Source organism: Girardinichthys multiradiatus, chromosome 3 (genome assembly GCF_021462225.1).
Source record: "Girardinichthys multiradiatus isolate DD_20200921_A chromosome 3, DD_fGirMul_XY1, whole genome shotgun sequence".
Taxonomy (NCBI): domain Eukaryota; kingdom Metazoa; phylum Chordata; class Actinopteri; order Cyprinodontiformes; family Goodeidae; genus Girardinichthys; species Girardinichthys multiradiatus.
This window is the reverse complement of record NC_061796.1, coordinates 39,373,935-39,385,775: the sequence shown is the minus strand read 5'-3', so window position 1 is coordinate 39,385,775 and position 11,841 is coordinate 39,373,935. Positions and strand designations below refer to the sequence as shown.

At 40.4% G+C, this 11,841-nt stretch overlaps 1 protein-coding gene across 9 annotated transcripts in view; it reads left to right on the top strand.

Annotated features, from left to right (window-relative positions):
• Window positions 1-11,841, top strand: part of LOC124865650 (DNA-binding protein SATB1) — an 87,433-nt gene that overhangs the window by 16,168 nt on the left and 59,424 nt on the right. For 7 of the 9 annotated variants that reach the window (XM_047360930.1, XM_047360925.1, XM_047360931.1 and 4 more), the window contains 3 exons: window positions 1,764-2,005; window positions 8,395-8,571; window positions 9,314-9,440. In XM_047360930.1, coding sequence (XP_047216886.1) covers window positions 1,789-2,005; window positions 8,395-8,571; window positions 9,314-9,440 — 521 coding nt within the window. In that variant the 5' untranslated portion in view covers window positions 1,764-1,788. Of the gene's footprint in view, window positions 1-5; window positions 141-1,763; window positions 2,006-8,394; window positions 8,572-9,313; window positions 9,441-11,841 lie in introns of those variants that run through there. The other 2 variants (XM_047360932.1, XM_047360924.1) reach the window with 1 other exon arrangement.

The window sequence follows — 11,841 nt, the reverse complement described above, 5'->3', positions numbered from 1 at the left end:
CTGGAGTTGTTTTTTTTGTTTTTTTGTTTGTTCTTTTGCATTTTTTTAAACAAATATTTTTCTACCCTGGCTAAACTTGAAGGAGACGCGTTTTCCAGCCGTTGTTATATGCTCTCCAGTGCTGAAGTTCTGCGATTCAGGTTGGTTTTTTTTTTTTTTTTTTTTACCCAGTGAGTGTGTTATTACAATATGACGCCAGAAACATTGGTCTACTGATGGACTCAGACTAATAGAGATGAACTATAAACTAAATGATGTCTTTATTTCTAAAAAACGATAAAAAAAAAATAAAAAAAAACAATAAAAGGAATCTCTGTCCAAACAGTGCAGAAAACAACTGCTGCACATATTTTCTTTGCAGAAGCTTTCTTTACAGGTGTCAATAAAAATAAATGAGGCAGTCGTAGCTCATCCAAAATGCTGCTGCCCATAGTCCAGAAAAGTAAATCATTTCCCAGCAATCTTTAAACCACTGCTGTTTGGAAAGGATGAATTTTAAACTCGTATTAGTCTATTATATGCATATCAAGAGTTACTTGTCAGGTATGAACCTTGTAGACCCCTGAGCTTCTCAGTGTTCCCGGGATCAGAGGAGGCAGTATTTAGTTTCTCTGCTCTGAAACCAACTCCCTGAAAACCTGAGATGCAGAAATCTGTTGGATCTTTTAAGTCAGGATTAAAACATTGATGTTTAAAAGAGCATTCATGTGACTAAAACTTGGCATTTAAGTTTTATTGCATTTTTTTATTTACTTTGAATGGACTTGCTCTCTTTCTGTAAAGCCCTTTGGATTTGAACGCTGCTGAATTAAGTAATTTGCCTTACCTTTTTGTTCATATATCCTTTCAGACAATGTGACATGCCCATTTGAACTTTTGTTCCTGTTCTGTGTTTTAAGGTAATTTAAAAATCCTGACCTGGATCTTGACAGCATCCGGGTCTGGATTCCTCTGGCCCTGCTCCCCCTGCCCCTTCTTATTCAAATTAGTTTGCCTCATTGCGTGTTATGAATGGGGGAGTTCATGATCTTTTTGCGTGGGGGTGGATGATTTTGCCCTTTTCACTCGTTAACCTGCACGCATCATTACGTTTCCACCTTAACAAATGGCAGATTGAATTTTACCAGGATTGTGCTGAGCTGTGTTTGAGTTCTGAAGCACCTGTGTGTGATGCAACCTCCCTACATTTAAAATTTTGATGACTGCCCTTATGAGTCAGCAATTGCCTGTTGTGAACTTTCCTCGAGCCACGTTTTTCCCACCGTCCCGAGCACATAAACTTACTGTGGTGTTTAAAAATGAATGCTTTGGTTGCAAAATCTAAAAATAAAGTTCAAACCTGTTGAGCAACCGACATGTCTGTCGCATCAGAGCGACTCCACAACGTTTCGCCTCCCTTTTGCCTTCTGAGCTGCAGCATAAACGTGAAGCCACACGAAGCAATGACTCACAGACCGAATTGCATTAGTTTCCTGCACTGCTCTGCAGAACCTTGTGTCTTTTCACTGCATGCAACCAAGCAGAATGTCGTCGCACATTTAGTTGTTTGCACAAAAAATGTTGCCTTCATTACTCCTTTTTTTCCTCAGGAATACCCAGTGGGAGAGCCATGCTTGTCGTATTGTTGAAATATGTGAATATTACAGAAGCTTTATTGCATTAGCTTCATCATAGGGTCAAAAAAATAAGTTTTTTGCCCCACACACCTAAATCTGTTTTGATAAATCTGAACTGATTTCTTTTTCCTGTTTGTCCCTCCCCAGGTGATAGTGAGCTGAGGTGCTGAGGATGATGGAACATCTCAGCGAGTCGAGTCTGGGCAAGGAGAACTCAGAGCTAGTCGTAGGCGGCCTGTGTGAAGCCAAGGCCCCGCCGGCCAAGCTGCCGCGGCTGGAGCAGAACGGCAGCCCCCTGGGCAGGGCCAGGCTGGGCAGCGCCGGGGCCAAGCTCGCTGGGGTCCCATACAAACCTGCTGGCCACCTGCTGAAAGCCTGCCACAAGAGAGGTAGCAAAGCATGCAGTTAAAGGGACATGTTCCACTTTTATTTAAGTTCTAAAGCAGTAAACAAAATATTAGCACGTTTGAAATGTTGATAGGACATTGGGACATAATTAAATATTTAATATTTAATATTCAGTATTCAATATTTGATTTTAAACTAAAATTATATGACATCTCTGAAAAGCTTTTTTAATTAATCACATGGTTAACAAAACAAGCAATGCTAACCTGTATCAATCATATATGAAAGAAATATAATCAAAATGAGATTTTTTGGAATGAATAAAATTAGAAGATCACTTTAATGAAGGACAGTTATTTAAGTACAAGTTCGCCCACCTATTCCACATTGCATACTGACTCGAATGGACATTAGTCTTTCACTCACTCACCACCTCTGCAAGTTATCTAAACCTCCTAAACCCTTTCTCTTTTAAAAACAATTCTCCTTTTTTAGTTTCCACACACACTCACTCATATATTCCTGCACAGGGCTACGACTGTGGCTCTTATATTTGTTTCAGTCTGAAAAGAGTGCTTTTTAAAGACAGGTTTTGAGATTATGACATATTTTTATATGAAACTGCTGTCAAAAGGAAATAATAAAGTTATTCAACATACACAGTGCCTTTCAAAAGTATTAGAACCCCTTGAACATTTTTGAACTTTGACAAATTACACCCACAGAATGTATTTTTGTTGGGATTTTATATGAAAGGCCAACACAAAGTAGCGCTCAGTTGAGAAGTCAAAGTAACATAAAGTATGATTTTTAAAAGTATCAGAAAAAAAATAAACTTATGGTATGGATTTGTAAAGCTATAAGACATTTAGGATATATCCCTGCCAGATTTGCACATCTAGAGATGAAATTTTGGCCCAGTCTTTTTTTTTTAGAATAGCTCCAGGACAGTGTGGATGGATGAGGAGTGTCTGTGAACATCATATTTCAAATCTTACCTCAGTTTTAGGTCTGGACTCTTATTGGGCTATTCTGACATATGAATATGCTTTAATCTAAACTATTCTATTGTAATTGTAGTTGGATGTTTAGGGTTAGCTTTCACCCCGGTCTCACTTTCTCCTACTATTGCCCCGTGATTAGCTCCATCCATTGTTCCATCAAGAAAAGCATCCCCACGGCATAATGCTGCCACCACCATGTTTCACAGTGGGGGTGGTGTGTTCCTTTCCTTTCATGATGCTTTTTGTTGACTAATGTTCTCTTAACAAATCTCTGAGGCCTTTCCAGAACAGCTGGATTTATATTGACATTACACTACACACAGGTGGACTCCATTGGCTAATTAGGTGACTTTTCAATTAGTTGCACTCTTTTTACCCCTCACCGTCTCCCTCCATAGCTGATTGGCATCCACATATCAGCGTTGTAGGCTCACAACTGAAGAAGGGGGAGCGTTGTACAACACAAATAACCACTCGGCTGGAATAGTTAAACAGAATTTAACAAAGCCGAATTTTAGTGATCGAAGTACTCGAATCATTTGAGGATTCGTTTCAGCTCTAGTAAGCAGGACTGACCACACCTTTCAGATTTGTAAAAACTTTTTTTCCTTCTTCCCTTTCCTTCTTCTTCAGAATTATGCATTGCTTTTTCTTGGCTTATAACAAAAAGTCCCACTATTGTACATTTGTGACTGTTAACATGGCAATATGTGCAAAGGTTTTAGGGCTATTTTTGCAAGTAGTAGAAATGATTTTAAGAACTTGCAGTGTGGCGGCAGTAATCGCTCTTGGCTCTCAAACTGTTTATTTGGCCGCAGTAGCTTTTCTTTGGCCAACAGGGATGCAGGAACTCTTGGAATGTGGCCGTGCAAGTGTCCTCGTATGGGCCGTTTTCTCTCATTTTCTGCTTTTTATGTACGTGTTTGCGCTTCGGCTGAGAGAGAGTTTAATTTGTCACCTTCATCATCGCTGCTTCTTGTGGCCTCCCACCGTGTTTGGTCCTCTGAGCATCCTCTCTGCTCCTCCACCTCTTCCCACTCATCAGTTCTTCTTCTTCTTTTTTTTTTTTTTTGTTGGGTAAAGCGGCCAGTGGAGGCGGATGATTCTCCGCTGCTGCTGAGGCTTCACTGAGAGCCCACAGTGGGCATTGTGTCCGAGCCCGAAACAATATTTACCGCAGCCCTCTCTGGGCTCCCAGGAAACAAAGCCAGTATTGATCCCCCAAATGAACCTACACAGCAGTCTTTATTGTTAGATCTTTATCTATTAAAATCAGGGGAGGAGAAAAGCAGCTCTTTCAGCACATTCCGTTGCATTTTGTCGGCTTATTGATTGTTTTGCCAGGGCCGTGCACATCTTCTGGAATGCCTGGGATTGGAAAATATTAGAAAGTGAATCATTTTTGTCTGCAGTGACAATAAACATACAGAAATGTTTCCGCACGACGGCAGAGTGGAGCAATAGAGCAGCTCGTAAACACGCACTGCTCAGATTCCTGCTTCAAAAACATTTTAACACAATTCTGTTTTTCCTCTTTTTCGATTTTTTAAAGGCCAAATTTACCTCCTCTAACTCTTCAATTACAAGGATGTTATTTTAACAGAAACACCATATCGGGTGATATTTGCTCCTGTGAAAATTCCGTCTTTGGACAAGAATTGCTCATTCCTTTAAACAGCAGAGCCACTGTTGACACAGAAGAGTGAACCTCGGGGCGCGGAGGTGGCTCGGGATTTGAAGCACTGCATCATGGGAAGATGATTTTGGGTTGGCAAGCAGAGAGTAGAAAGGCAAATGTAATCGTAGTGCCTTGACAATGACTAAAGAGGATATTGTGCCCAAAAGGAGAGAGGAGAGGAAGACTTTTATTTGGCTGTTTTATGTAGAGATGCACCGATCGGACTTTTACTGGCCGATCCTGAGTTCTGGTTTTCTTTGAGATCTAACCTGCTGATTCTGGATTCTTTTCCAAGGACAATAAATTCATGTGTTTAAACTTTGATTAAACTTTAATCTTTGCTCTAATTCAGTGATTAAACATTAAACATTGGCCTTGAATAAATACAAAAAGGTGTGCACTGATATCAGATTTTGTAAAGCCAATTCCAACTAAAATTGATGGTTTTCAAATATGTTTTTCTTGCCTTTTTGCTATCTGTGAGCGAGGAGTTGCTGTAAAACAGGGCTCTGCTACTACTTAAGACAATCAAGTAAAATGGTAATGGAAATAACATTTAAACCTACTTTAGTACCTTGTTTTCCCAATTAGTTTGGTTAGCATTAGTAACTAAACAGCAGCTTCCATGTGAAATTTCTCAAGCTGAAACATTTTCACATCCATCATGTCTGGTCACAGACAAAGTTTCGAAGCTCCAAAGGATAAAATCGAGCCACTTTTCTGTAATTTGTTCAGCCTTCTTGTTTTCTACTGTCTTGCTCTCTGTTGTGACTACCTGAATTAACACCCAACATATCTTCACAGATTTCCTTTTACATAGCTTCTTACACATTTTTGTGCTTCATTTGACTTAATTTTCAAACACCTTGATGATAAAAAAACAACTTACACACCAAAGTGTGTTGCCGTTTGGTATGGTGCGTTTATGACAAAAACAAGATCAGATATTTCACATTTCCGACTGGCTGGCCGAACTGTAAATCAGCTAATTCTGATTGAAGGATGATTTCTGGGTGCATCTCTAGAAAGAATGTGTTGCAAGTTCTTCAATAGAAGTAGTAGTTTTTAATCCAACCGAAAATAAAGAATTTAGAACTGGTGATTCTCCAATTGATCGACCAGTGATCATTATGGAACAATTGTAATCGTTTTTTGTTAGTCATTAATTGCATCCGATCTGAAAAATCCAGCTGTCTTTGGTCTGTAAATGCATCAATAGACAAAAACTCTGAGCTTGGTGAAAATCAGATAAAGGGTATGTACATTATGCTTTGATGCATAAATCTATGTAATCCCTTCATTTTGGTTGATTTCAAAACTACCATCCTTAGTAACGATCCAGGAACATTTTTATGTTTTTAGGGCCATGGTTTCTTACATTAATTGACTGAAAGGACATTTTAAACAAATCAGCGTATGTGTGTTATAGTCTTCAAAAGAAAAGTGGAATCAAAGAACAGGCTGGTTGGTTGATGTGTCTTCAGATTTGTTGCAGTAGAGAAACTCTGTTTTGTACTTGAGAATTCACCTGCACATGAATTCATACTCTCCACACAGGCGTTTCACCATGCCTGCTTTGACAACCAATCAGTCAGTCAGTCATTTTCTACCGCTTATTCCATAGTGGGTTGCGGGGGAGCTGGTGCCCATCTCCAGCAGTCTATGGGCGAGAGGCGGGGTACACCCTGGACAGGTCGCCAGTCCATCGCAGGGTAACACACAAACAACCATGCACACACTCATTCATACACCTAAGGGCAATTTAGAGAGTCCAATTAACCTAACAGGCATGTCTTTGGACTGTGGGAGGAAGTCAGAGTACCCGGTGAGAACCCATGCATGCACGGGGAGAACATGCAAACTCCATGCAGAAAGACCCCCAGACGGGAATCGAACCCAGGACCTTCTTGCTGCAAGGCAACAGTGCTACCAACTGCGCCACCGTGCAGCCTGACAACCAATCAATACTTCTATAAATAATATGTATAGTCTGAATGTCAGTTAGAGTTATGTTGGTTTGATCAAATAGTTAATGTGACCTCTCAGATTTTCTGTCAGATTTAGGCCCTGTCCACATGGATTCAATGTTTTGGGACCCCAAAAATGATCAATTTTGAAACCGGGCCCGGAGTGGAAAAATTTCAAAACGGCAGTTTCGTGTGAACATACGACACACATCTTTTCTGAAACAATGACATTGTAGCTCCAACCATCATGCAACTCTTTGCCACCATGTTTCTGTGTTAACCTCGCATGAGTTGTCTGCATGCCCGATGTTTTTGTCCACTGTTTTTCTTCAGTTCCAACTGAAGAAAAGCAGATCCAGAGCATGATGTTACCACCACCATGTGGGTTCTGGCCTTGGTGCTTTTGTTTTTGTTTTTTTGGTGCTGTTTTTGTGTCTAATTTTTAGAGTTCTTGCTGTCTCTCGATACCTTCCCTGGATAGTTTCTGTCATGTTTTTCTTTTTAATTTTGAAGAAACATTTGCATTTTGTAATGTCTCTCTTGTCCCATATTTTCTCCAATTGTTGATGACTGTCTTTAGTGGTATTTATATAAAGCTGTGGAATTTCTTTGTAACCTTCTCCTGACTGATATCTTTGTAAAATGACATCCTCTTCATTGTTAGTCACATGACTAAAATGTAGCTTTAACCAAAGGATACACATTTGGTAATGTCAGGAAAATCCAGCCAGTATAGCTTTATTTCATTTTAATCAGATTCACTATAAGTGATGTTAATTGGGTACCAAAGAAAACTAAATGCTAAAATGAAATCAAAAGTGCTTCAACCAAGTATTTGTTTAAGGTTGTGCAGAGTTTTTTAAATTCATACCTTCTAAGAAATGTATATGTTTTTCAGTTGAGTTGTAGAGGATAGAGGAGTGGGGGCCTAGTGGTTAGAACAGGACGTTTGCATTCTGGAGGGGACACAAGGGGCCGAGTTCGTATCCCACAGACTGCCACTCTGGGTCCCTGAGCAAGACCCTTAGCCCCAGAATGCTCCCCGGGCGCCGCACAATGGCAGCCCACTGCTCCCTATAAGGGATGGGTTAAATGCAGAGGACAAATTTTATTGTAATGTACATGTGCAATGACCAATAAAGATGATTTAATTAAATTAAATTTAAAATATCTCAAATCATATGTGGAAAAAGTTTGAAAAAGATTTATCCTTGTCGAACCCAATAGACCTAAAACACAATACCTGGTATTTTTGTTTTATTTGAATATGTGTAAGTTATCTACAGTATAAAAATTCTATACACTATTATTTTAACAGATTGAGAGCTACTGTATGTTGAAAACGCACAAAAACAACACCCCACCCTAGAGGAGAGATCTGAAAAAATAGGAGGGGCAGTTTCTTATTAACAGAAAATATGAAGCAGAGAATATGAGCAGTTGCTCAATACAGTTTCAGACTTATGTTGACATGTTATGTAATTTTAGAGCTTAAGAATAGTGCCTAAATAACCAGAAATAATCAAAACAAATGTAAAATAGTGCACCTATGTAATGTTAAGCAAGTTTAGAAACTGTTCTCTAAAACATGATGCTTTCATGCTCACTTTCATTTCTGTTCTGCAGCAGTTGAGTCATTCCCTCCGAATCCCTTGACACTTACTGTAACTTAATCATCAGCGCTGAATTTCAGTCTACCAACAGAACACTGAAGGTCAGCGTTTGCATGTGGAGAAATGTGGAATCCACTCAGTTTCTCGCCTGTGGTTTTTTGTCGTCAGGCAACATGCTGCCGGTGTTCTGCGTGGTCGAGCACTACGAGAACCCCATGGACTTTGACAGCAAGGAGGAACATGCCGAGTTTGTCCTGGTACGCAAGGACATGCTCTTCAACCAGCTCATCGAGATGGCCCTGCTGTCGCTGGGCTACTCCCACAGCTCTGCAGCTCAGGCCAAAGGTACCCGCTGAGGTTGCTTTGTCACACTGTTCTATTATTGTGTGCTCTCACTGACATGCTCTTACTACACTCAAACACACTGTGTGATTGTAATAACCCAAATGCAGCAGATCTGAGGCTACAGTAGCACATCCTGACACTGATCCCAGACAGGAGATGCCCAAGTCTACCATGGGTCATGCACACAACCTGTTCCTACATATATGTATGCTCTGCACACACTTACACTGCACATATATTTATACAAACAGTGAGTGTAGGTGGTGGAGGCAGGTGAAGGGTCCGCTAATTGCACTGGAGCACATGTAGGCCGAGGCTGGCTGTTTCAAGGTGTCTCTTTGCATGCTCTTTTATCATAACCTGCCCATCACACAGGCACATACAAACACACACATACACACACACACACACAAATGCATGCATTCACACACATCCTAATCCAGCTCTCTCGTGAGCCGTCCTCCTCCTTGCATCCTGCTGTGTGGGCTGCTGCAGGTTTGAAGAAAGTGTCAAGAGAAATTCACACATACTTGTTATGATTTCACTAATAAATAAAGAGGAATGGAGAGTGATTATGGCACCAAGATGCTTCTTGGGTGCCTACACATGGTGCTATTCGCACTTTTCACACATATTACTGTTTTAAATTAGACAGCGACAGCGAGCTCAGATGCTCAGATGCACTTGCTCTCTTGTCCACATCTGTTATTCAGCCACGTCAATGTGTCTGTGATCCACTCAGGTATGATCCAGGTGGGGAAGTGGAACCCCGTCCCGCTGTCGTACGTGACAGACGCGCCCGACGCCACCGTGGCCGACATGCTGCAGGATGTCTACCACGTGGTCACGCTTAAGATCCAGCTGCACAGGTAAGAAACTGGCACACGTTTCATATCTCTTCGTATTATTAGATTCCCACATGCTTGCTGACACCTGCAGAAATGATTAATCTCATATGACACTTTTATGTACAACACGTCTTTACTGTGGAGTCGCAGTAATCCCTGATTGCAGTGCTAACACAATGAGCATGCAACGTTTTCTCCTTAGCAGGTGCCAATCTGCTTGTTTTATACTCAGAATAGCATTATTAGTCACAGGAACAGCCACCTGACTGCTCCCAGGAAACAGGAACAGATATCTGAGGCAAACCTCCACAAAAACACGCTTGTTTTAGTTAGAAGTACAGAAAAGGATTCAATCTTCCAAGTCTCTGTTCACACTTTAGTTTAAACGGTCATAAGCGGTCAATGGCTTTAGATCTGGTGGCTGATCTAAATTTAATTGGTAAGTGCTGTTAACTGATTAGCGGATTACACAGGCGTCTTGTTTTGTAAATTGGTAATGTGAGATAAAATATGATAAAGCTGCAAGTATTGAATCAAGCTCTAAATAAAAAGAGGTTCCAGGAGATTAATCCAAAAGTTTTTTGTTGTTTGTTTTTAGAAATAACTACAAAAATCCCCAGATGTTAAGTGTTTCTTCTGAATCCAGAACAATAATTGGATTTCAAGGCTTCATGTAGAAAATTATCTGTTCTATACTCTGACTTAAAGTTAGGTCATTTCAATCTCAAATGGACAATACAACACTTATAACTAACAAACTCAGAAATCCTTATTCAACTAAATAATCAAAAAGAAATAAGAAACTATCTGTAAAATAAGTCCTTTCTAGCTGCTTCCATTGGCGTTATCATGGTTAGTAACATCCAAGTCCTGCTGATTAAGTGCGTTGTTTATTTATTTATTTAAATAAATAAATACAATTAAATTTATTTATTTCGTCAGTTTCCATTCAGGAGTTTGTTAAACAGCAACGGTCTCAGGGAATCAATTGACGCTGCTCATCAATCTGAGAAATGTTAATGGGTCATTTAATAGAGAAATAAATTATTTGCAAGTGGAAAACATTCAAGAAAGTGGACAATCTTTCCAGGAGTGGACATTCCATCAAAGTCATTTCAAGGTTAGATCATAAATGGCTCAGAAAAATTGCAAAAAAAAACTAGAGCTCCATCTTAGACCCTACAGGCCTTAGATTTCTTTCCAAGTGTTGTTGTTGGTGACACGACTATTAGAAGAAGATTGTAGCAAGTCCTTCCTTTATACAAGTGAGGCCAAAGAAGAGGTGTTTTCCCATGATGCACAACAACATTTCTGGAGAAAACCAAACACCTCATGCCAACTGTCAAGCACTTAAATGGCGAGTGATGACATGGGCTTGTTCTAGTCAAAGTTCAGACCTCAACATGATTAGATTAATAAATTAAAATAAAGACATAAGAGGATGATGCAACATTCCTAAATATAATTTAAAAGACTGATAATTAACTCCAGAAAACAATTACAGAACATTATCGCTCCTTTAGGTTATTCTATAAACTATTTGGATTATTGGGTGAACTTAACGAAATTAAATGTTATGTGTCTGAGGCTGTGTCTTTGAGAAGACACAACCTAATTTTTGTCATTTGAGAATCTGGTTAGAAACAAATGTTTTAAAGCCTGAATAATGAGGCTTCAGTATAGAAGCTAACAATCTCAAGCCTTAGATTGAATGTTGTTAACTGTCTTCTCATCACTCATCACATTGGATGCTAAATTCTCATCTGTAGGTGTGAGCCTTTGTTGTGTTATTACATAGCAAGCGCACACACGTTTATATTTTTGGACCCTAAAAGGGTCACATGTGCTCATGGACACAAAGTCGTGCACGCACAAACAGTCAGCTGGCGCTGATGTGGAGGCCCGTGCCAGCTGCACACTAACCTAGTGTTCTGCAACTCTCTGGCGAGCTGTTCCTGCTCTGCCTCTTCCCCTTCTGTCTCCCTCACCTCCTCCTCCCGCCGCCTCCCACCTTCACCAGTCGAGCACTCACACATGCACTGACTGATGCGAGCACGTCCACCAGCCAGAATACAGAAGGTTGTGTTTATTTCCGGCCTGCCAGCCCCTGAATGCACGAATAGCTGTCTTTCCTAGCTCCCTCCTCCCGTTTTGCTTGCTCTTTCCCTCTTCTTGTTCACTTCAATCTCCCCAGAGGCTCTCTAGCTGCTGGAGCAGTTTAAGGTGTTCTTGAATATCCATTGTGGGCTTGATGGAGTGTGTGCACGTGCAAGACTGTATGTTTTCTCGCTAGCAGATGTTGGCCTCGACCGTTGCACGCATCCTTGTCTACTCCATTCTCCTCTTATCTCCTCACTCAGAATGTTTTCACCAAACTAAATGACTGAGCTGACTGATGGTCAGCCGGTTAAATTGTTACTCA